Here is a 25,903-nt window from a genome sequence, read left to right on the forward strand (position 1 = left end):
GCGGCCAGAAACTTCCAGAAGGACCGCTAGAAGGCCTGTAATGCTACAAACCTCGCTTGCTGCCCCACCCCCGGCAGCTTGTTTCCAGGGATATACTGCCTCTGATGTACACACTGGGCAGCCCTCTCCTCCATCACCAGCTGCCTTTGCTGTGCTGTGCCCTGCAGGTCAGTCCCACCTCTATCCTCCCCCAGTGCATGCTGGGAATGCTTTCGGGGCACTCACTTCTCCTTCTGCGCCCTCAGGTAAGGCCTGATGATGAGCCTGTGCATGGCGAAGTAGATGACGAGGGGCCCCGCTGTGGCGTAGAAGACCGCGCTGGGCAGCAGCTGGTCCGTCAAGTGGATGGGGAAGAAGTAGGTCTGGCTGGCTCGGTTCAGCCTGAGATGCGGGGGAAAGAAGAGCAGTTAGCTGGCAAGGCAGGCACAGAGAACCTGCAGGAGTCAATACGCAAGGGGCCAGGGGAGGGAGAGAGAGAGCGTGCTCGACTCTCTGGTTCCTTGTCCTGCTCAATCATCTGCTGCCAGGTTGCAATGGGACTCTGGTGATCCTGGTGTGGCAAGGGATGGCTTGAGTGGCGGGAGGCCCACAGCCAGAACTCTAGAGCAGTAAGAGGAGGGCCCCAAACCTGCCCAGCTAGATGACACATGTCTGCCCAGGCACACAAATTTAAGGCAATCCCTCCTCCATATTTCATTACTCAAGGCTGCTGAGCTCTTTTAGCACGGGGCGGGAAGAGAGCGAGAGACAGGCTCTGAAGTCTGATCACTGATCTTCCCACTTTTCCCAGGCCGTTCTGCTGTGTTCTGGAGCCCTCTGCTGGCAAAACTGAAACATGCCAGCCAGAATGACAGCGGCACATGTTGTGATCAGTGTCTCCAGCAGACACAGCTTTAACAGGTACCGTATTTTTCGCTCTATAACACGCACCTGACCATAACACGCACATCGTTTTTAGAGGAGGAAAACAAGGGAAAAAATATTCTAAACGAAACAGTGGACGTATCATTTTTGTGCTTCATGCTGTGGCCACAGACATGTGATCTGATGGTGAATTTGGGGTGACCCAATGCAAAAATCCTGAGAATCCCTGTGGATCCATGCTTTGTAACCACGTTTTTGCACCATTGCAGCCCCAGGCAACAGTGGGTGCGTGATTTTTTTGGGGGGGCAGGCTGTAGCCATGGACATGCTATGTGCTCTGATGGTGAATTTTGGCTGACCCAATGCAAAGATCCTGAGGATCCACGTGGACCCATACTTTTTAACCATGTTTTTGCACCATTGCAGCCCCAGGCAACAGTGGGTGCGTGATTTTTTTTTTGGGGGGGGACAGGCTGTAGCCATGGACATGCTATGTGCTCTGATGGTGAATTTTGGCTGACCCAATGCAAAGATCCTGAGGATCCATGTGGATCCATGCTTTGTAACCACATTTTAAGTGGGGAGGGAAGGAAAAACACAGAAGGCTAAGAATGCAGGAGAGGGCTATAACGTGAGGAAAGGAAGGCAAAAGTTTCCCCCCACCCACCCACACAAGCCAGCCAGCGTGTGCTCTCTCTCTCTCTCTCTCCCTCTTTAAATGGAAGAAAGCATATTTGAATGCTGTGTGTCTCCAAAAACAAAAAGCAGGAAGTCAAATCAGAATTTTAAGCCGAACCTGTAATCTCTCTTCCCTTCACAAACATTGTTCCTCCGGAGCAGGGAGAGGATAGAAGGACGGACGCTCTGCTTTCCTCTCTTCTTGCCTGGAGGGGAGGGGCTTCCCCTGCTCTTTGTTCCGTTTGAGCAAACACAGTAACGAAACAGAGAGGGCGGGCAGTAAGACCCTGAGGCAGAATGCAGGAAAGCTGCCACTTCCTCTCTTCAGGCTTCCCTTCTCCCTGAAGCGCGGTTTGATTTTTGCCTCATTTTTCGGCTCCAGGGACCACACATTCGCTCCATAACACGCACAGACATTTCCCCTTCCTTTTTAGGAGAAAAAATCTGCGTGTTATAGAGCGAAAAATACGGTATCTGGTTGTTAGACATACTGTGTTGCCCCGAAGGTGAACTTGCTCCAGAAGCTATGCTGACACCATGTGAGTACTCAACATAACCCTACAATTCACTGGAAGTAGCTGTAGCTCATATATGTTTACAAATGCCTGCTTTCATGGTACCCCTATCTGTGGGAACTGGGATGTTCTGAGTGCCTTCCACCTGCACCCCTGGTCAGCTGGCTGACGTAAACTGCCTTAGTGTGTAAATGTGTATAAAGCATGTGCTTTAGGCTGGGTGCAGACAGTCCATCGTCGGACAAGCCACCTCCTTGCTGTGGAGACTACTTGCTGTAGCGTTCATCCCACATCTGCAAGGGCAAGGGGAACTGACAGGCTGCTTCTCGTTGTAGGTCTATTTCTTTTCTTTAATAAAGCATTAGAACTGATCTTCCCTGGCACTTCCGCAAATCTTGAAGTCCTAGAGCCCTCCTCTGGCTCTATGGCCTGGGTGCAGGTCAACACACAAACATAGTGTGATCATTCTGAACTACTAGTCCCTTGGAGGGGCAAGGCCCAGGGGCTTGAGGAGCTCACAGTGGGCATCGTGCCGAGAAGTGGGACTTGGCAAGGGGTCCCAAGCATGCCAACCCTTACATGCAGCTCAGTCCAGTGGCTTTCCATGAAGCCTTTCGGCAAGTACCAGCAGCAAAATGCAAGACCAGAGGCAGGAGGAGGCACTCCCTAGAGCAACCTTCCCCAACCTGGTCTGATGACTGCTGCTGTCCAGCGCACCCAGAGCGCACCAGTCTATGGAAAGCAGCCTCAGAACTCAGGCTACCAACTCACTTGATTTTCAGAGAGACTCCCTGGGGTACACCCACACTGACAGTGGCTCCAAGGACGCTGTGCCTGGAGATTTTCCGCTCCGCACCATATTCCACGATGGTCCCAAAGAAACCAGCTCTGAAACAAAAGTATTTGGGAACAGTAAGCAGAGGGACAGGCTCTGCCTCTCAGGATCACCGGGTCTCATCTTCTGCATACCTCGCCAATTCACCCCCTTGCCTGATGGGTCTCCCTTCCCCTCCAGAAAGGAAGAGGAACTGAGGCAGCACCTGGCATGCCTGCTACATCTGGTTTCCAGATGGTGATCACTGCAGCTGCAGAAGGATGCCACCCTCTTGCCCATGCATCCTTAAAGCAACCGTTGCAAGAGGCTGCCTCCCTTGCACAAACCCCTATGCCAAAAGCTGCCTCCTGCCTGCTAGTTATACCTGCCAGGGGCAAACCTCTGGGCTGGGACTTACTTGAGAGATCCTTTCACTCGCGTCTGATCCTCGTCCTGAAACTTGTGCTGGTAACTGACCATCATGAAGGAGTGAGGGATGCCCAGCTGTGGCATGAGAGAAACAGGAAGGTCAGCCAACCCTCTTCCTTCACTTCTGTCTCCCTCGCTTTCACCCACATATGCCAACACACTTCCTGTCCCTTGCCTACTGGCGGTAGATCCCAGGCGGACAAAAGGGAGCCACTTCTCCATACTATGCCTAATTCATTCATGCAACTCACTGTCAGGAGACGCAGTTGTGGTTTAGGTAAGGGTTGTTCACAATAGCTATACATGGCCATGTTCAGAGACCACACTGTGGAGTGTGGCTCAGGTATAAACAGTTGGGTGGCCCACACAGATTCCTCAGGAGTGGATGAAGCCTCATCCTCCTCTTAATCCCCAGAGTCACATGCCAGTCAGCAGATCCAAAGAGGTGACTTATCAATTCAAAGTGCTCCACTTCAACTCAAAAGACTCCCTGAGTTGCCAGAACAGGTCTCCCCCACCCTCAAAGAGCAGACAGTCATTGCAAAGAACAGTTGGAGCCAAAGGATGGAGGGCCGCCCTACCTGAAACGCCATTGTGAAGTGGCTGGTTTTGGTGTCCCGAACGATGCTCGTATTCATTGCCGACTGAATGCCCCAGCGCCACTGCAAGTAGCCCATGGTGTTCTTGTCCAGGTTCCTTGCCAGGACGGTTGTAAGGCCCGGGCGGATCCCTCGGGAGGAGAACTGCAGTGCACAGTTTGTCGTGACGAAGCTGCGAACAAGGGGATGGCAGGAGGAGGCTTAGAAGGAAAATCCTCTCAGTGAAACCGAAAGGTTTCCCCTCTTCTGTTTAGGCAACTGCTGCTCAAGAGGAGCCTCTCTCCCCAGCTACACCCTGCTCCCTAGCTACAGCCACATCCATTCCCTTTTTAAGGCCAGGAGAGCTTGAGGTGTGCAGCAGACAAGTTATCCCAGCTTCAATTAGAGCCTCCGACTTACAGATGGACATGCACGCCTCCTCCTCCTCCAGCAACATCTCTTGGGAGTTGGGAAAGGAGAAGAGGATTATCAGCTTGGGATTCTGGAAGCTGCTCAAAGCTCCGTCATGCTCTGATGTGTACATAGATCCCCACACACCAAACCAAGCTGCCCTGTTCTCTTCAGGGGCAAAACGCCAGCCAACAGCACACTCTCTACCTCTGCTCTCTAGGAAATGTGCTGGGCCTGAAGAATGGAGTCAGCTGCACGTTATGCCAAGGACAAGTTGACACAGGGGCCAGCTCAAGGGTCTCAGTCGGCTCTGCCAGAGTCAACCCACAGGGCGACTGGGCCCTATCCATTCCAACTGCTGCATGCCCACACAACAGATGCCAGGAATTAAACAGTAATGAGCGGCAGTTACTGGCCCCCGTGTTGCAGTTCACTATTGCGATGCCCTTACTTCTGCTAGCCCAGGCATGTACCGTCATCTCTGCTGACACTTGTAGATCTAGGAAATGCGTGGAGTCAGTTATTAGCTGGCCACTGGTCTGTGGCAGAGCACAGGTGTTGCAGGCCAGTCCCTGGCGTTATAAGAATTCTAAGGTCTCAAATATAGAATAAATGTTCATAAATGTACAAGGCAAACACACATACTTAAGTATATAAACCATGTGTCTGAAATAATACAGGAGAAGCCATTTTGACTCTCCCAAATTGACCTCAAATATTTCTCTGCAAGGAGGAAGGAAATGGGAAAAGCTTTCCAATTGTCTTTGGATTGTAGGGGCTTACACCTCCCTGAAAATACAGTCTGGAAAGTATTCGTTAGGCTGAGCAAACTATATTTGTAAGAAATTCAGGATTCAATATTTGTAAGAGATAAAGGAACTAAAGTATTTACCATCTCAAAGGAATGGCCAGGCTACTCAGAAAATGCAATCAAGTAAGACATTATCAGGTATCCTGGCAGACAGGAATGAAGCAACACTCTCACATTTCTGCTGGAGACTGCCTCCTTCTGTGATGTATGTATGATGTTTAGGAGGGTGGTCTTGGGCTTTCAAAAGGCTTTGAAAAGTCTTTACAGGGGCTTGCGCACCATTGTTCAGGGTTCTCCTCCCTCCTGCGTGTGGTGAGTGGGGACCCTGTTGTAACAGTTTATTTCCTTTAATAAAGATCAGGCTTACTAGCCGCCTTTCCTTTCAATATACTCTGGTTGGCCACTGCTTTCTCTCTGACCGATAGAGATCTCTCGAGGGACTCCCATACCCCATAAGGGAATTAAGAGGTATTTTCTTATAACACTGGCAGCTCCAGGCCAAAGACCCCAGACAGCTGCTGCCTATCAATAATGACAGCACTGGGCAGCTTTGGATGAGTGCGATAGCTGGCCCTGCCCTTGCTGCCCACTAGGAACTGAACTGGAAGCTGTCAAAAGTGGCAACTTTTCCAATATTTCCTTTTGGAAAGTTCTGAGCTAAGGCAGAAGCAAAGGCCATCTTCTGGCCACAGAGGGATATTGCACCCCTGTAAAGAAGAGGCTCATGAGGATGGACAAGCAGGATTCAAGGGCAAGCACACTCTCCCCTCCTGCCGTTTCCAGCAACTGGCATTCAGAAGCATTTATCGTCTCCAACCGTGGAGGCAGAGCAGAGCCATCGATCCAAGTTTAGTCCTAACCTGCAAGACACTTTGAATATTTTAAACTTCCTGTGTAAGCTTTTCTCTTTCCCATACTACACTCCCTTCTTTTTGCATTTCCCCCTCTCTCACCTCTAACAAACAAAATGACAACTGGAGGGTCAAGGAAAATCCAGCCAGAACAGAAATAGAGAGGAATACACGTGGGCGAGAAATTCAGGGATCCCTCTCTTTGGTAGTTGGCACTAACTCCCAGGGGTTGCCAGAGTAGATCCCTTACACCTGGCAGGGGAAATGGGGCTGGGGCTCAAGCAACACAAGGGGCAACATGGTGACCCCTGCTGTCTCTCCCAAGTTTAATTTGTGCTTGGGGAGAGTTCATGCATCCGGGGGGGAGGGGGAGGTTTCCCTACTAATATTGACTTGTCCTTTTGAGAAAGAGAGAATGAAAGAAGAGGGAGAGACACTTGATCCTCTTTCCTGTCCTTTCCAAACTGTAGGGCCTACAAGAGGCAGCTGTTTGTCTCACTGGAAGGCCAGGGACACTTTGCAGGCACCTGCTCCTGTTTCAAGACTATACTTTGCGGCATCAGCTGAAAAGCACTTTCATATGGAGATGCTAGACGGACCTTGGCTCCACCATGAGCCTCTTTCATAAGGAAGAACATAATACAGTGGTACCTCGGGTTACAGACGATTCAGGTTACAGACTCTGCTGACCCAGAAATAGTACCTCGGGTTAAGAAATTTGCTTCAGGATGAGAACAGAAATCGCGCAGCAGCGGCAGTGGGAGGCCCCATTAGCTAAAGTGGTGCTTCAGGTTAAGAACAGTTTCAGGTTAAGAATGGACCTCCAGAAATAATTAAGTTCTTAACCCGAGGTACCACTGTACAGCAAACGATTCTACATCTCTGAATCCATAGGTTTGACATGGTTACATTATTTACATTTCAGCCTGCCATGTACTTTCTGAGAGAGACACCAGGGCCCTGAAAGAAAAGGTAACCATAAGATGGAAAACTGGCTTCCTACTGGTTTCAGACTCTGAATGGCACTGTGGGTGGTTAATATCAGTGCCACTGTGTATGTTGTCTGGTTGCCTGTAGATGCAAGAGACACATAGAGATAGTGATGAATAATTGGTTGCATATTCTGTTTTTTAAGGTTTGATGTTTGGTTGTATTTTTATATAAGCTGTAAGCTGCCCAAAGTGGCTGGGGAAAAACAGCCAGATGGGTGGGATATAAATGAAATAAAATAAAAATAATAACATCACAAAATAGTCCTGTTGTTTCTAGTGTTGGGAGGGTGTCCTCCGCCCCTTTCTAAGTCTTACCATCTTTGTGTAAGATTCCGAAACACCTTCAGGCCAAACAAAGGTCCCTGGAGGTCTCCAGCTCCGAACTCTATCTGCACAAAAAGAAGACGGACAAGAGTTAGGAAGCAACAGCTACAGAGGTGAGATCAGCGTGACTCAGTTAAGCTCTGGGGCTGGTCAGAGAGCTCAGTGTCATGAGCTGCCCGCAGCCCTTCACCGGTACAAGCTGCCTCTAACAAGCTTCCTCTGTGGCAGCTACTTGGATGCCTGGATAGGCGCTGGAGTGTATGGCCAGGCTTGTTGGTCATTGACTGTATTAAAGATATTTGAAATTTTGTATGGCCAGGGAGAGGAGGCAGGTGGTGCTTCCTCCCCTGGAACACGGCGGTGCTCACAGCAGGAAGTTATCTGTGCAAGTCCACATGGTAGCCTAGTCCAGCACAGTGACATCGCCCAGCTTCGAGAGAGTGAAAAAAAAAAGGGGCCCTGGGTGCCCTAAAAAAAGGGAAATCAGTGACCTCTCACCAACAGGGAAGGAATAGGTGCAGTAGCAGCCCAGAAGGCTCAAAACACAGCAAGAAACAGGGTGAAAACTGGGAGAAAGCAGTCCTCTTACCTCTCCCCAGCCTTTGGCAGACGTCACACGCCTCAGAGCCAAGTTCACAGAGCCGCCTCCATTCCCGTTCTGCGTTGAGAGGTTTCCCGACAATATCGCAGTGTCTGTGGCCGTCAGTGGAGCCTGCAAGAGAAAGGCAGCTGTCTTGTTGCAGCTCATAGGAGTCCTGCACAATCTACAGCAGGCCTAACTCTCAGTGGCAGGTGTCACCAAAGGCAGACCCACCTGGATGGCACCCCTTTACAGTCTCCCATATAAATGAATACTTAACACCAGGTGGCCTCACCTGAGTGGGTACAGGGAGAGTGTAACGTAACTCTGTGTGCACTGATGCTCTCTGCACACAGGAGACAAGTTCATGGAGGAGAAAGCTATTGATGGCAAGCCATGACAGCTGTTTTCCGCCTCCACACTTAAGAGGCAGCAATGCTTCTGAATACCAGTTGTTAGAAACCACAGGACAGGAGAGTGTTCTTGTGCTTGGTTCCTGCTTGCAGGTTCCCTGCAAGCATTTGGTTGGCCACAGTGAGAAATACACTCTATGCCCCAACACTGTGTGGCCTCATCTACGTGGGTAGAATGTGTGCTGCACGGATGCTCTCTGCATGTAGGAGGGGTGGACATACATGCCCAAGACGTGGAATCAGATTAACCGGTGAATTTGAGGGCAATCATCTGCTGCAGATACACTCTTAGCCAAGACTCGAGGTGTGATGATTCAACCAAACCACTGAATGAGTCCACTGTATGCTCTCTTTACACTCAGCCTCCTGGCATTCGACCCCTCTCAGAAGCTGTGCTGTTGACTAGTTTTATGAATGCCCCTCCGCCGCTTGCTGTCCTTGGCGTGTCCCGGAATGCTCCATCATATTGCAGCTCAACTAACAGTGGGCAGGGGATGCTGACCAAGTGTGCAGAAGAAGCAGAGAAGAGTCTTTGGGTTTCCCCACTACTACTAACAGTGGGACGCAGGTGGCGCTGTGGTCTAAACCACTGAGCCTCTTGGGCTTGCCATGCGATGGGGTGAGCTCCTGTTGCTCTATCCCAGCTTCTGTCAACTTAGCTGTTCAAAAGCAATACCAATGCAAGTAGATAAATAGGTACTGCTGCGGCGGGAAGGTAAACAGCGTTTCCATGCGCTCTGGTTTCTGTCACGGTGTTCTGTTGCGCCCGAAGCAGTTTAGTCATGCTGGCCACGAAAGCTGTCTGTGGACAAACACTGGCTCCCTCAGCCTGAAATGTGAGATAAGCGCCACACCCCATAGTCACCTTTGACTGGACTTAACCATCCAGGGGTCCTTTACCATACCTTTTCTTTACTAGTACTAACACCCTCTGCCTGGGATACAGCTTTTGAGCAACACACGCAGAGCCTGTGAAGACTCTCTGCTTCCAGAGATGGGAGGTGTGTGGCATACAAATGGGGTGCCCAAGCACAGCACTTGAGCGCATGAGAGACTCTGACAGCACATGGGCTCAGCCGCAAGTGAACCTTCCCTTCCCCACTTCCTCTGGTGCCATTTCGAAACAGATAATTGCATCCCTGAGCCAGATTTCATTTCCCGTTGCTCTGTGCTGAGGTGCCTCATTAACAAAGAAACCCTTTTTAATTTCTTTCTCTCTCTCTCTCTCTCTCTCTCTCTCTCTCTCTCTCTCACACACACACACACACACACACACACACACAGACGTACTTTACCTCAATGGACTGCGATATGTGCATTTTGTTAATTTCAACATGGGGAAAGCTGCTCCCTGGCACTTCTTCGTACTCCTCATCGTACCGATCAAAGAGGTCAGTGGCGTCTATTCCAACGCTAATTGTCCCCTGGAGAAACAAAGAAACAAGCCCTTGGTGTTAAATGGCATTGTGCTCAGCTGTTTCAGTGCCTTGCTCTCTTCAGCGCCCAGTCTTCTTCTGCCTGGAACAGCAAGAAAAACCTTTGCTCTGCCATTGCCTTTGCAAGCCCTTCTGAAAACCCACTCCCCTAGAAGAGGAAGAAGAGTTTGATATCCCGCTTTATCACTACCCGAAGGAGTCTCAAAGCGGCTAACAATCTCCTTTCCCTTCCTCCCCCACAACAAACACTCTGTGAGGTGAGTGAAGCTGAGAGACTTCAGAGAAGTGTGACTAGCCTAAGGTCACCCAGCAGCTGCATGTGGAGGAGCAGGGAAGCGAACCTGGCTCACCAGATTACAAGTCCATTGCTCCTATCTTTGGCTTAACCTCCCAATGCTCACTCACAGCTGCAGTTCCTTACATTCATCCCTATCCCTTGTTGGGGAAAACCTTAGTTTGTTACCAGAGACCTTAACGCTGAAAGACATGGGCCATTTTTAAGCACCTTCAAATGGTCATCCCTGCATTTGTTCACCCCAAGTAAGGGAAGCCTGTGGGATCAGGCTGGTGGCCCATCCAAGACCAGCATCCTGTTGTCACAATGGCCAATCAGATGCCACTATGAGAAACTCTGTCTCCTCCTGTTGCTTCAAGCAACTGGCATTCAGAAGCATTACTGCTTCCAGATGTGGAGGTACGGCATAGCGGTCATAGCCAGTTGCCACTAACAGCCTTAAGTATTCGTCCAACCCTCTTTCCAAGGCATCCCAGCTAGTGGCTGTTGCTGACTCCTGTGGCAGTGAGTTCTGTAGTCTAACTACGTGCCCACCGCTATCTTCTCTGCCAAATCCAAATCTGTAAACTCCAAGCAGGAAAGTCTTGCCTCCTTGCTACGTTGTTCTAGAACTGATGTTCACTATTACGAATGCATGAGCTGCATGCTCCTGTACCACCATCTATTTCAGAGAGTGGCCTGTGCAGATTAAGAGACAAACCATCCAATTTTTAAACATCTCAGAAAGACCTGCTCACTCGGATATCCAGGGGGAATCCAGAAAAGCTCAGAGATGGCTGATTTGTGCAGCTGCACCCCTAATGCTGGCGGGCAATCAAAGCGTCAATTAGGACCTCAGGATGTAGGCAAGGCCTGGATAAAATTAAACCCTGCACATGGCACCACTGCCAGAATGCACGCAAGGGAAGACTGAGACCAAAAATAAAACAAAATCCGCCTTAAGGCTTTTCTCCCCCACCATGCCAACCACCACCTGCAGAAATACTGCACTACAAAATGGAAGACGCCAACAAGAGGCAAACAGAACCACTTGGAACAGGAAGGGCTGATCTTTATGACAGGTGGGTCTGTTCGCATGAGCTTGGGAATCCATTTGGCTTTTAAGCCCTGGAAATCAGTTTATGAAGGGATGCTTTTTTAAAGCTCATAGTAAGGGCCGTGGAAAAAACGAAGACATAACAGTCTCCACTAGCAGACCTACAACAGGCTTCCTCCACCTCGGCCCTCCAGAAGTTTTCGGCCTACAACTCCCATGATCTCTAGCTAGCAGGACCAGTGGTCAGGGATGATGGGAATTGTAGTCTCAAAAACATCTGGAGGGCCGAGGTTGAGGAAGTCTGGCTTACAATCTAAGAGACACAGTGCAAAACTGAAAGAGGGGCAGGAGAATCATAGAATCATAGAGTTCCAACCCCCTGCCAAGCAGGAAGGAAGACAAGGCTAGGGGTGAGCAATGAGGCTACTGAGTTTTACTGGTGGTACCAAATTGTTCTGGGACAGAAGGGGAGCCTGTGTTAATGGCGCCTCCACCCCAACCAGCCACTGCACAGAAAGGGTAGTAGGACCCTATCAAAGCATTTCTGCAGTTTCAAGTCCAGACCTGACCAAAGCTATCTAAAGACATCAGGGACATCTGGCTCAGAACCTCAATACCTTAAGGACTGCCTCTCCCATACAAACTGACCCAAACCCTGCGCTTGGTGCCCAATGCCCTTCTCTATGTCCTCCCTCCCAGAAAGGTTTGGAAGGCTGCAACAAGAGCACTGGCCTTTTCTGTGGTGGCTCCCCATCTGTGGAATGTTCTCCCCAGAGATGCTCACTTGGCACCATCATTAAATGTCTTCAGGTGCCAGGCAAAAACATTCCTCTTTACCCAGGCCTTTGGCCATTAAATATTCCATGGCCTGTTAAAGCGGGGGGGGGGGGGAGACTGCTATTACAGTTATTTTATTATCATGCTGTCTATTATTATGCTATTTATTATGTTTTCATTATTGTGCTCCGTAAAATGTGTTCTTAAATGTTAAAATAAAAAAAATTCCTTCCTGTAGCACCTTAAAGACCAACTAAGTTAGTTCTTGGTATAAGCTTTCGTGTGCATGCACACTTCTTCAGATACACTGAAACAGAAGTTGCCAGATCCTTCTATATATAGAGAAGGTGGGGAGGGGTATTACTCAGAAGGGTGGTGGGAATCGGAGATTGGCAGATAGCTGAGATGAGCCTGATGAGCCTGTTGACGACTCTTAACGACTGTAGTAGGTCTTACAGGAAAAGGCAAGGGGTGAGAAGGTGAGAAGTGGCTTAGTCATGTATAATGAGATAAGAATCCAATGTCTCTGTTCAGACCAGGTGTCTCCATAGTTTTAAGTTTGGTAATGAGTTGCAATTCAGCAGCTTCTCTTTCCAGTCTATTTCTGAAATTCCTTTGTAGTAAAACAGCTACTTTGAGATCTTGTATAGAATGTCCTGGGAGATTGAAGTGTTCACCTACTGGTTTCTCTGTTTTGTGATTCTTGATGTCAGATTTATGTCCGTTTATTCTTTGGCGTAAGGTTTGGCCTGTTTGTCCAATATAGAGAGCTGAAGGACACTGTTGGCATTTGATGGCATACACAATGTTAGACGATGAGCAATTAAATAGTCCCGAGATGGTATGTGTGATGTTGTTGGGGCCAGTAATGGTGTTGTCCGGGTGTATGTGGCAGCAAAGTTGGCATCTGGGTTTATTGCAGGCTCTGGTGCCAGTGTCCGTGTTAAGTCTGGTTGTAGTATTATTGTGGGTTAGGAGTTGTTTAAGATTGGGTGGCTGTCTGTAGGCAATGAAAGGTCTTCCTCCCAGAGCTTGAGAAAGAGAACTGTCATTGTCCAGGAGAGGTTGTAGATCTCTGATGATGCGTTGAACTGTTTTAACTTGGGAGCTGTATGTGATGACTAGTGGTGTTCTGTTATTTTCTTTTTTGGGTCTGTCTTGCAGCAAGTTCTCTCTGGGTATCAGTCTGGCTCTGTTGATCTGTTGTCTAACTTCATCTGCTGGGTATTTTAGTTCTGAAAAGGTTTGCTGTAGATCTCTTAGGTGAGAGTCTCTGTCTGTAGAATTGGAACAGATGCGGCTGTAACGTAGTGCCTGGCTATATACAATGGACTGTTTGGTATGTTTGGGATGGTAGCTAGAGGCATGTAGATATGTTTGTCGGTCAGTTGGTTTACGGTATAAGGTGGTGTCTATGCGTCCATCCTGTATTTTTATAGTAGTGTCCAAAAAATGTATTTCTTGCATAGATTGATTCATTGTAAGGTTGATTGTGGGGTGAAAATCATTGAATTTCTGGTGAAAGGTGTCCAGGGTCTGTTGACCATGTGTCCAGATGATAAAAATATCGTCAATGTATCGCAGGTACAAGAGAGGTTTGAGTGGGTAGGAGTTTAGGAAACGTTGTTCTAAATCTGCCATGAAGATGTTGGCATACTGTGGGGCCATGCGGGTGCCCATTGCTGTGCCGCTGATCTGAAGGAACAGGTCATCACCAAATTTGAAGTTGTTGTGGGTAAGGACAAATTGGCAGAGTTTGGTGGCAAGGTCCGCTGTGGTTTTATCTGAAATGGTGTTCCTTATAGCTTGTAAACCATCGTTGTGTGGGATGTTGGTATACAGAGATTCCACGTCCATAGTAGCTAGTATAGTATTGTTGGGAAGGTTATTTAAAGATTGTATTTTCCTCAGAAAATCTGTGGTGTCACGTACATAGCTGGGAGCACTGATGGCATATGGTTTCAGAACAGAGTCCATATAACCGGAGACACCCACTGTAATAGTGCCAATACCTGAAATGATGGGGCGTCCTGGATTTCCTGGTTTGTGTATTTTAGGTAGAAGATAGAAAGTTCCTGGTCAAGGTTCTGTTGGTGTGTTGGTGAGGATCTGTTCCTGGATGTGTGGGGGTAGCTCCTTAACAATCTTGTTCAGTTCTTTCTTGTATTCTTGTGTGGGGTCTGAGTCCAATTTTGTGTAAAAGGCGGTATTGGAAAGTTGTCTGTGAGCCTCCTGAATGTAGTCAGTTTTATTCATGATGACGACAGCTCCCCCTTTGTCTGCTTCTTTAATTATAATGTTTGGGTTGTTTCTGAGGTTATCAATGGCTCTCCTTTCAGCATGGTTTAGATTTTGTTGTAAGCGATGGTGTTTTCTGGTTACATCTGTTTGGATTCTGTGGCGGAAGCAGTCAATGTACAAGTCCAGTGTGGTATTGCATCCATCAGGAGGGGTCCATGTGGAGTCCCTTTTTGTGTAACACTTTTTCAGTGGTAGTTGGTGGTCAGTGTTCTGTTGGGAGGGTGGTTGTTGTTCTCCAGTGGGTTGAGAGGTGTTGTGTTGTGAAGTTGTTGTTTGTTCTGATTTGTCTTGTTGTTGTGTGTGTTGAAAATACTCCTTCAGGCGTAAACGGCGGAAAAATGCTTCCAAGTCCCCGTAGAACTGGATCATGTGTGGGGATTTGGCAGGGCAGAATGACAGTCCACGTGAAAGGACTGATTCCTCGGCTGGGCTGAGTGCTTGCTGTGAGAGATTGACAATATTGTTGATCTTGTTTTGATTAGTAGCCTGTAGGTTGGAAAGGTTAGAGAGTTTCTTGTTTTTCTGTTTTTTCAGTAGCTCCAGTTGAGAGTGGTAAATGTTTTGTTTTTCCTTTTGGAACTCTTGCCAAGCTTGGTGGTTCCTGATAGAGTTGTCTAATACAAGGAGTTCCTCCTTTATTAGCTTCTGTTTAGAGTAGAGAACGCTGATCAGATGTTTGAGCAGCTTCTTAGAGAAAGTGTTGCATAGTTTTCTTGCATATTCAGTGGGATACGTGGATTGTTCAGTGGGAAATGTTGTTCACCACCCTGGGATCTTTTGACAAAAGGTATATCAATTGAATAAATAATACCTTTTTTCCACTGCTTAGGAATGTCCACCTCTAACAGGGTGCTGTTTAGTGCTGGAAAAAAACCTAAGATGTGCCAACATATTTTTTTGCTACGTTGCTCCCTGGGAGTGCACCAGAGTGGCGCTCCCAAATCAATGCCTCTGAGAAGCAACTGAAGAGGAGTGGAGGAGCTAGGAGGCCACTGAGCCTGAAACCTGCTCTTGGGTGCCAAAGGCACTTGATGGGAGTTAAGCAGATGTTTGTTGGAGAGCAACTGATCCAGGGATAAGAGGGATCACTCTTTTTTAGCAGGTCTAGAGGCTCTCCCACTGTGCTCCTCTGCGGAGGAGAAAGATGCCAGCCACCTCTTGATCGCACATCATAATCCTATGGGAGCACATAATCTCACAGCTGCATCCAGCTCCCTGAGAGTCTCAGCCTGGGTTTAGGAAATGATATATAATGAATTGAAAAAGGTACTTAAATGTACCTTCCCTAAGAAACCAGAGGCCTTTCTCTTGGGCATTGCCTGTCAATTGGTGTCAAAGAAAGATAGAACATTCTTTATGTATGCTACAACAGCAGCAAGAATACTCATCGCAAAGTATTGGAAGACACAAGACCTACCCACACTGGAAGAATGGCAGATGAAGGTGATGGACTATATGACATTGGCTGAAATGACTGGCAGAATCCGTGATCAGGGGAAAGAGACGGCGGAAGAAGATTGGAAGAAATTTAAAATCTATCTTAAGAAATATTATAAAATTGATGAATGTTAAAATGTTGAGGTTCTTTAGAAAGATAAGGAGATTACAGCGATAAAAGATTAAGTTAAAGAAAAGAGCAATGAAGGAATATATTTGATAAGTTTAAATTTAGGATTTGCTGAAACAATTTTGAAATTTTGGATGCAGAAAGGGGAGGTTTGGGGGAGTCCGAGAAGTGAGGTTTATGAAAAAAAGGATATGAAATTATACATGTTTGTCTGTCTTTTTATTTGTTTGTATTGTGTATAAAAAATTGTAAAACTAATAAAAATTTTATAAAAAAAAGAGAGAGTCTCAGCCTGGGTTTCACTTGCTGTTCTTTTTTAAACTAAGCAAGCATCCAAGTTAAACAAAGCTGTAAAGAAACACCAGAAGGAATAGATTGTGATGGTCAAACAGTTGGAGGCAATGGTGCTTCTCTGCCTTGTGTGGACTGCTCCCTGCTCCCCTCCCCACAAGTGGCAAGCCAGAATAAATGATATGAGATAAGAGATGCTTATGCAAAAATAATTGAATTGAACGGAATTCAGCTCTCCTTGGCACCAGCCCCCAGCAAAACTGGCCAATTCTACCCAGAGTGACTTTGCGAGGGGTATGTGAGCCACTTTCCCCTTCAGCTGAAGACGCTCTGGTGATATTTAAATGGGGGAGGGAGAACCAAACCAGGAAGCACCCCACCCCAAACTCCAGTAATGAGCAAGCAGAAACGCTCTTGGCTGCTGATTGGGAATGAAGGCTGAAAGCTGCAGTCCCTGCAGAGGGAGAACACAAAGTGAGATGCCATAAATTAAGCCCTGGCGCTTGCCAAACGAGACATGTTTTTCGCTGCCTCAGTCAGTCCTGTCCGCTCTTCAGGCCGCTATATACTCAGACGGCTGGCGGAGCTTAGATCCTGATTTGCTTCCCCTCACCTCCAGCCCGCTTGCTCAAGAAAGCTCCCTTATGGAGTGGGGTGTGCTTGTGTGTGTGTAAACCTGAGCCTTCAGAAAGTAATTCACTATAAACGCTTTATTTCTTGCCACAAAGGGAGGAAAGGGATAAAAGGAGAACTCAGAAATCTCTTCTGTAGTCGAGCAAATTCATCACTTTGAAAAGTCTCAGGACTGAGACCATCTGGTTGTTGATACTTTCACGCTCCTCTGGAAGCCCTTTTCTTGCAGGAACGGGGGCCGAAGAGCAAGGCAAAAAATGCTTCAAATAAATAAGTAACTTCACTCCACACTCATTTGCATGGATGGAAGCAAATTGCTTTAAAATTTGCAATCTACATGCTCCCCCTTCTCTCTGATTTTAATGAGTCTTAGTGGGCTACAGACACCTCCACAAGGTTGAGTCAACCTTACAACTTGCAAAAACAAACAAACAAACAAACAAACAAACAAACAAACCCCAAACTACATTTCTTTGTGATCTTCAGCGGAAATTCCTCTCTCACCTTGTCCTTATCCAGCTAGGCTGGACCTTCCATTCACACTTGGTGCCTGTGGTGCGTACTATTCCGAATAAGAGACACAGGTTATTTTTTAAAAAGAGAACCAGTGTGGTGTAGTGGCTAGAGCGCTGGACTAGGATTTGGGAGACTGGGGTTCAAATCCCCATTCAGTGAAGCTTGCTCATTGACCCTGGGCTCTCTCTCTCAGCCTAACCTATCTCACGGGGCTGTTTTGAGGATGAAATGAGGAGAGGGGGAATTGGGTATGCCACCTTGAACTTCCTTGGAGGAAAGATGGGATATAAATGTGATGATAATAATAATAATATCACAAATCAGTGTGGTATAGTGACTAGTGTGGAGTCCCAGGTTCAAAATCCCCACTCAGGCATGAAGCTCTCTGGGTGACCTTGGGCCATCTCTCAGCCTAACCTACCACAAAGGACTATTGTGATGATAAAAAGCAGGTACTGTCCTTGGAGGAAACCTAAGATATAAGCATAATAAATAAGATCAGCTGCAAGCTCTGTTTATGCAGGAAAGGCCTCTTTCTCGCTCTCTCTCCCTCACAAACACAGAATTACATTAAATCCCTTTTCTTTTTTTTCTTAAAAACAAACCAACCAGAAGGGTTGGGCTTTTTTTCTCGGAGGAAGACCTGCTTCACCCACCCATTCCCACAGCTCTTTTTCCAACCCAGACGAGAGAAAAGACCCACAGATACGTTCACAAGTTGGTCTGAAATGAAAAAAAGAACCAGCTCCCTCCCCAAATGATTAAAAAATCTCCATGCTTGGTCTTCTGGAACCAATTCTCACTCACTGCAGGCTTCCTGGGAAATGGCTATTATCAAGCCTTCCCATGGCCTTGGGTGCTGGCACAGTTTAAGTGTCTGAGCAGCAGGAATGTTCATAGATATTCCGCAATACCTCCAGCAGTGGAGTCAGTAGCGAGGAAGTGCTAATTTCAATCCACAGAAGCCAGGGTTCAAACCACCCAATTTTACAGGGGTTTCTGAAAGCTGAAGCGTGTTTTTACTTCAGTATTTCTCTCCGGTTGTGTTTCTTTGATTTGGAGGCAAATAATAATAATAATAATAATAATAATAATAATAATAATAATAATAATAATAAACACTACTGTTTCCCTGCACCCCCAGTATGGGTATATTAGATATCTCATTAATCTCTCATTGGCCAAAAAATTGTCCAACATGGCTTTGACTTTGCAGAGTTAACACAGATTATTATTTGTTTTAACCCAAGCTCGACCTCACACTGTTTGACTATGTTCAAAGACCACCAAGGAGGGTGGCTGCTTTTTGCCCAGCGTTTGTGGGTGCAATAGATGGCTGCTTGTTGCTCCTCAGAGAAACAGCACAAGTCCTCCAGGACTGAACAACCTTCACCGACAAATCTGAACGAAAGCATAAAAAGTCCTGCTGATCTCATTCTACCAGCTCCTCTGGGACAAGTAGGTGGCAGGCTGTTTTTTTAAGCCCTGCTGTATTTGCTTGCCTTTCTCCACAAGGATGCCTTTTGCCAGCTACAGGCTGGGCAAGCCCGTCCAAGGGAGGTGCAGATAGTGAGGTCACATGTCAGAGCCCATGCCGCACTGGCGAGGGAATCTGGCTTAAATGGAAGGAATTGGTGGGTGAGGGTCAGAATAGCAGATGGTAGGTGGTTAAATATAGCACCCGGAAGATGAGAACACACCTCCTGTCATTGTATGAGATGCGGGGGGGGGGGGCCTGGCTCTTGCTAGCCACTCCAAATAGAGCAAACTTAAACCCCAAACTGGGGATTGGGGAAGAAACGTGGGGGAGATGAGACAGGGGGTAGTGGTGAGGTGATTATGGACCAGCATAATAAAAGATAACTAGCCTGGCATAGCTCCTGCAGAATACATTAACTCTCTATGGAACACTGAAGTGCCAACCTGAAGCAAAAGAAGTGCAGGTATAGTTACCTGGAGCTATATATATATAAAAAGCCCAAGTCACCAGAGTGCCAAACAAGAGGCTCACACTGCTGTTTTGAGATGCATTTCCTTTAACCTATCTCTTGCACCATGAGTACGTGCACACAGGATTCAGAATCCCTCTGGTTCAGAATCTAAAGGACTCCAGAAAGACTTGGAACCGGCGTCTCGTTTTACGGGTTGCTGGAGACTGAAAAATGCCAGCACAAGAACTACAACCTTCGTAAGCGAGTAAAGCAATTTATTACGCCAAAGGGAGGAGGTCATTCCAGGGTGGCAAATGGCAAGGCGTCCTTTCTGTGCTGAAGGGGGAAGACACCCAGATACTTTCAAGCAATGTAATGTATGCAGTAAATGGGCTTCTCATGCCCTGGACATCCCTCAAGCTAAACAACCGTTCGATTGGAATACATGCACTACAGCAAAGAGACTGCCTTTAGCACATTAGAAATGCTGGCTTCCAAAGTATAAAGTTGTCCAGCGCAGCAGGTCTGGGGTAGTCGGGAGAAAGGTGGGCATCTTGCCATTTGGCTTGGTGAACGATCTCTCTTCAGGTGTCCTGGCAGCCATGGGTTCTACACTTCCCCAGCCTCAAGAAACCCAGAAAGCACACCCCATGGCCATCAAAGGCATTTTCAAGAGACACAGGCTTTGAGATCATAACCCAAAGGTAAGGTATTTATTGTGATCAGCACCCCACCCATCGAAAAACCAAACAGTAAATATTTTCAAATAAGACTGCTTGCTATAGTTTTCAGAAGTTTTGTTCTAATGACAATTTTTTAATCAAAAATAAACCTTTTTACAAAGAACACAGATTTCAAACATGAAACAACTGGTTTCTATGTGTTTTCTCTCCCTCTGTAGAATACAAGACGACAGTCAAGCAACCCAGACAAGCCCTGGCTAGGGATAAAGTGGAAGGCCACAGACCAGGCTAATTGCGGAGGAAAGTCGAGAAAGAACCAGGCAGCTAGGGCTGAAACACAGGCAGAGAGGGGGACAGTCCTTGCTCCAAGGTCACAGACGTACAGCGGAGACATGCTGGAGAGAGGCGGCAGCGGCAGCAGTGGCTGGGTTGGTGGAGGAAAAATCAAAGCAGAAAGAAAGCAGCCCTAAATTAAACACATTATTCCTCAAGGGCCGAGAGCAGGGTAATTATGAGCAGAGTGATGAAATTGGAGGACCCTAAGGTTAGGCTACAGCGACTCCATACCAGGTTTATCCATATGGTCTAAATTAAAAGCAAAATTAGGTATCTTCATAGGTGAAATATTGTCAGAATAGGCAAGGGTTTGTGGTTCGTGAATCACCATGGGGTCCATTCAGGTGGGCTGTGGCATGTCTGTGGATGTGTGGGATGAAGGCAGGTGGTGCCACATTCATCATATTAAATATCCATATTGATTTTAACTGTATTTTCATTGCTTCTTTTATTTCTTACAATGCATTTTATTGTGCTACTATGCGAATTCTATGGAATACAATAAAATGCAACATATAATAAAGAAAAGGAGAAATAAAAATACACTTAAATACTGTACAGCATCTAGCACAGCACATTGCAATCAATGCAGCATGCAGAAAAGACATTAAATGGACTGCCAAGATGCCTGGCGATGTTCAGGAGGAGGTTTGTGGGAGGCAAGAGCAGGGGGGAGCTTGGGGAACTCCTGGAATAAGCTAAACCCAGGAAGCAGAGTCATATCCCAATGACTAACTTGTACCACTGATTCCAACGGGGGCTTAACCTGTGTTCCAGCCCAATATCTAATTATACAAGGAGGAACCAGTTTGGAACATAGGATGCTGTCACATTCTGTCACCCTTCAGAATGACCAGACAACAGGTCTTGGGGCAATACAATGCATAGGAACATAGGATGTTGCCTTACACTGAGTCAGACCACTGGCCAACCTGGATAGCTCAGTTGGTTAGAGCATACTGCTGAAAACACCAAGGTTTCAGGTTCAATCCCTATATGGGACGACTGCATATTCCTGCATTACAGGGGTTGGGCTAGATAATCCTCGAGTTCCTTCCAACTCTATGATTCTATGGATCAGCATTGTCTATTGTAGACATCAGGCTTGCGAGATCTAGTGTGTTTCACCTGGTACAAAAGATAAATATCTTTCAGAGCCCAAGAATTTATTTTGGGCTCCAAAACTGAACAGAGCTCACAGGTTTTCCTCTCCTGGAAACTGCCCCCCCTCCCACTTTTTATTTTCTTTTGTTAGAGTTTCCTGAAGTCAGTTTTGTTGGTATTGCTGAAAAACTGAGAATCAGATTGCTGATTTACTTCCTTGCTGATTTACTTCACAGCACCCAGATAACCACCAGTAGATCCTGATCCATCTTCTGGCCACCCCTAATCTATACTGACTGGCAGCTGTTCTCCAGGGGTTCAGGCAGGAGTCCCTCCCAGCCCTTCCTGGAGAAGCCAGAGATTGAATTTGGGACCTTCTGTATGCAAAACCTTGTGCTCTGCTCCTGAGCCATGGCCCTTGGATCACAACTGGTCCCCAAGGATCACCCCCCCTTTATTGCCCAAAATACGCAAGAGAATTTCTACCATGGCTAAAGGCAATTTCACACATGTGTGTTGATCATTTGATGACTGCCAAATTATATGGGGGGGGGGGGAGACACGGACTGATGGCTTGCCTGAGAGAATGGGCTGCCTTGCATTGCCTCCTACCATTTCAAAAGCACTGCTTTTCAAGAGTCGGTTCACACATCCAGTTGAGAGTCATCCAGCGACAAAAGGAGCCTGCCTCAACTAGCAGAACAGAACCCACGGCTCCAACCCAGAGAGAGGCTGAAAAGCATGCAAAGGCACACACAATTAATTTCTGCAGGACAGAGCCTGATGGAGCGCAGCCAGCAAGCAACACCAGAGAGGCGCCTCTGGGAAACTTAATTCAGGAGAAGAACATCTTTCTGCTAAACTAAATCCACCATTCATGGCAAAGGTGATATGAGAAAGGCAGGTCAAGGCATATTTTTCACACCGATATAGAACAAGGTCACTGTGCAATCTTCTGCTGCTTCGAGGTGACAGTCGAAGACGTGCTTTCAGAATCCCCAGGCCAACCTTTCCGCGTGCACCCTGCAATCTTATTTTAGAATTCTCTCTTTCGGGAAATATAGCTCTGCTCGTCACAACTCCCCTTTCATTTGCACCAGCCTGAAACTGAGAATGTGCGGTGTTACCCAAGACAGGTCCTGGCACACGAGGAGGAGAGAGAGGCTGCGCTTGCATTCAGAATATAACACGGGCTGCCGACGGCACACCACTGAGCATAACTCTGCTCACAGAAGCATGGAGTGGAAATAAACAAGGTTGCAATAGGCGCCTTTTTGCCAAGTGGAGATGCTCACAGCTGTGCAACCACAATGAGCTGTGTGCAAGTGTTAGAGGCTTTCAGAACCTCCTGGGATTTTCGGCAACGGCCGCTCTAGGGAAAAGGAGGAGGACACAGTCCAATGCTCAGATGACACCCTCAGCCACTTTGTAGCATTTCAAGAAGAAACCATTTGAGCTACTGATGCAAATGGGGCCAGAGAGCGTGAAACTGAATTCATGTACTCTGTTGTTGCTCTCCTCTTCTCATTTTAAATGCCAGGCATGGAAGCATCTGTACCGAAGAAGGCCAAATGAACTACAAACTCAAACAAGTGGCCACACGATCCCTTGATCATCAGGGCATGGCAGGCGATTTGCAACCCAACCCAGATATTTAACAATTATGTTGTTTTGCTTTTCTTTTGCTCATGCACTTCATTTATGCTGTGGTTCCCCTTCCACCTGAGAACGCCTCAGGAGGTCCCCCGGTGCCTCCCCATTTAGATGCCGACGAGACTCAGAACGGCTGGACTTCCACGCTGCTTCTGCTGCATCCTCATAGATCTTCAGGTCATGTTCTAATAAAAAGAGCTGCCAGCAACCAGTGCTTCACAAGGACCATATTTTGAACTGAGATAAGGGACAAGAGACCTGCAGCTTTGGCTCTGACCCACCTTCGGCTCCAACTCATTCCTGAATTGTAAGAGGTTGGACTCAACGGCCCTTTGGGTCCCTTCCAATTCTATGATTCCCACTAGAGCAGTCTTTGGTGTTCTCCAGATGTTGCTGGAGTCCAGCTACTATAACCCCTTACCACTCGCTGGGGTTGATGGGAATTGTAGTCCAAACAGCACCAGGAGGACCTCAGGTTTATGTCTGGCACACTCCTATTTCCATGTACTGGGGTGTGGGAGAGGTGCAAGATCCTGTGGCCTCAAGGTATTTCACCAGCTGAGATGGAGCTGCCCTACGCCTGGTAAAAGTAATAACTGCAAAAACGACTAGATTCCTTCCCCACAGCCTGACCCTCCAAAGGCAACACCTCAGCTCATCCCTTGGCAAAGCTGTGCCACTTCTGCACATGGCTGCTACCTGCAGCCCATGAAAACTGCTGTGGGAAACCCCCACCTACAGTCATCAACCCAAATGGAGAACAGGCACAAACCACTGGACAGCTTGCAAGCCCCCCACCTTCTCGGCTGTGATGCTCCTGCTCCTGCAAAGGAAGGCAGAAGTACCCTTCCTCTCGTATGCTGGAATTACCATTCTACTCACAGCAGGTCACTGACATCCTCCAACCCTCCAGTGCAGTATCTTGAAACAGAGAAAGAAAAAGCCAGCAGAAAACGAAAGAAAAAACACACGACCAGACAACTTGCAGCCTGCCAAGCTGCCCGCATCTGCTTATTGCTCCCTATTTCTGGTTAGAAATGCTTACTTATTTGAAGCCCATTTTATAGAACTAATAAACCGTCGAAAATTTTAAAATAACTCGCGTTCTTGTATGAAACGATCACAGCTGTGCTACCTAATTCCACAGGACGCTGCCTGGAGAGACATTTCCATAGAATGCCAATAAGCAATTGCTGTAAACACCCAGATGGCTGATTTTTATCACCGGATGCAGAGGCTTCGGCTCACAATGCGGCTCTCCTCTTTATCGCTCAACAGCCGCGGCAAAATGCAGCCGCCTCCTCACTGGAAATGTCAGGCTCCTGAAGTCAAGGGGAAGGAGTGCAGGGTGACAAGTGCCGCCCCTCACTTGCTCACCTACCCCCTTCCCTGGACTGTCCTCTCTCCACAAAGTCCCATGACCCAGTCCCAGGGATAATGGAAATTACAAAACATCTAGGTTTTCATGTGCCATGACCCTATGTATGTGTAAACTGCTGCATGGGGTGAACGAGATGATCCTTGTGGGATCCTTTCAACTTTACAATTCTGTGATTCTATGTACACATGCAAGAAACAGCAAGAGCAGGTAAGAGTGCACAGGGCTGAAAGGAAAAACGAAAGAGGCCAAGGTGGGTCCCTTTTTGGCAATGAACTGAACTCTTTGTTGCCATTCCAGACATACAGGGCTTATACCATGGAGATGCAGGGACAGGATAATGTCTCTGCCTTTGTGCACAGAACACCAGGGCCATGAGAGCTTTCCAACATCAAACCTCAAGCTTAGGATGCATGCCCTACTATTCACCCCACCCTACCCCCAAATCTCCATGAAATGGGTTCAAAGTAGGTGTGAAGGAGAGGCAACTGACCTCGGGCAAAGCAGGATGATACACAAGGAGTTGCTTCCAAGAGACCCCCCAACCCTCTCATGTCCATTTTAATATGTAATTTAGAAACATGGAAAGCGAGTAGAAAGTTTGGTTGAGGTAAGGAAACTGGGACTTCTCTGCACCTGCCTGTCTGCTTCATCCTGCCCTCTCTCCCTCACACAAACTCTTGTCTTTCAGCTTCCACTCATCTCCACGGCCTCAGGCAGCCAACTCCCATATCCCAAGAGGAGGTGTATTTAGCAGAGTGCACTGGGACCACTTCCCCCTCAAAACAACCACCACCACCACCAACAACAAGTGGTGAGTCTCCATTAAATAGTTGGTAAGGTACTATGCCATTTTGGAGCATTTATAACCAGGCATAGTACTAAAGGCAAAAACACACACACATCACACCCATATATTATGAGGATTACTGTTTAACATGCTTATATGCCGCTTTTTGTCAGAAGTGGCCTCAAAGCAGCTTACAAAATAAAAATAAATAAATAAATAAATAATACAAATCACATAATACAGTTAAGATAACAGTGAAATATCAGCAGCACCCACATCAAGAATAAAACCACAGTATTAAGCCACACATGTGACCTGTACATGGCTGGTTCCTGACCCCTGACCCCAACTTCACAAAAGAGCCTGTATGCAAGAAAAAGGGAGGAATCCACCCAGCCTGGCAGTTCCACGGCTGCGTTCCTTTCAATTGTTCTCGTGCCTCGGCAGAGCCTGGTGGATTGCTCCCTTAACAGTTTTAATTTAATTTTCCAGCGATAACACTGTTGGAGCAGAAGAGAGAAAGGCTGCCATAAAAGAAAAGAATTAAATTATATACTGTAAAACGGTTTGCATCCCCGGGGAGCGAGCAGGGAACAAAGAGTTGTTTGGAAGAAAGAGAGATGTTGATAGATAAACCTTTGTGTTCTTAGAATGAGTAGCCTCTCATTACCATCGCTGTGCTGTGGACACAGGAAGGGAAAAAAATATTTAAACCTGGGCCTTGAGGAAGGTCTGGAGGCCCTGAGGTAGGCCATTGGGGCTGATGGAAGCACAATCATGCTGGTGGCAACTGATTGGATTCCCAGTCCAAAACCATCTGGAAGGCACCAGGCTGATGACGGCCAATATCAGTTTTGCCCACATCAGCTAAACTAGAGCTTGGTGTTAAGAGGACAAGCCTCCGGTTCACAGAGAC

General features: G+C 47.3%; 1 protein-coding gene across 1 annotated transcript in view; it reads right to left on the reverse strand.

Annotated features, from left to right (window-relative positions):
• The window catches only part of DNAJC11 (DnaJ heat shock protein family (Hsp40) member C11), a 60,031-nt gene that overhangs the window by 7,305 nt on the left and 26,823 nt on the right, over window positions 1–25,903 (reverse strand). Inside the window, exons 5-11 of the mRNA XM_082230145.1 lie at window positions 9,556–9,684; window positions 7,857–7,979; window positions 7,259–7,332; window positions 3,882–4,071; window positions 3,290–3,375; window positions 2,829–2,945; window positions 226–381 (exon numbers count right to left, since the gene is read on the reverse strand). Of these exons, the coding sequence (XP_082086271.1) occupies window positions 226–381; window positions 2,829–2,945; window positions 3,290–3,375; window positions 3,882–4,071; window positions 7,259–7,332; window positions 7,857–7,979; window positions 9,556–9,684 (875 nt within the window). The remainder of the gene's footprint in view (window positions 1–225; window positions 382–2,828; window positions 2,946–3,289; window positions 3,376–3,881; window positions 4,072–7,258; window positions 7,333–7,856; window positions 7,980–9,555; window positions 9,685–25,903) is intronic.

Source organism: Podarcis vaucheri (genome assembly GCF_965113315.1).
Source record: "Podarcis vaucheri genome assembly, chromosome: 7".
NCBI lineage: Eukaryota > Metazoa > Chordata > Lepidosauria > Squamata > Lacertidae > Podarcis > Podarcis vaucheri.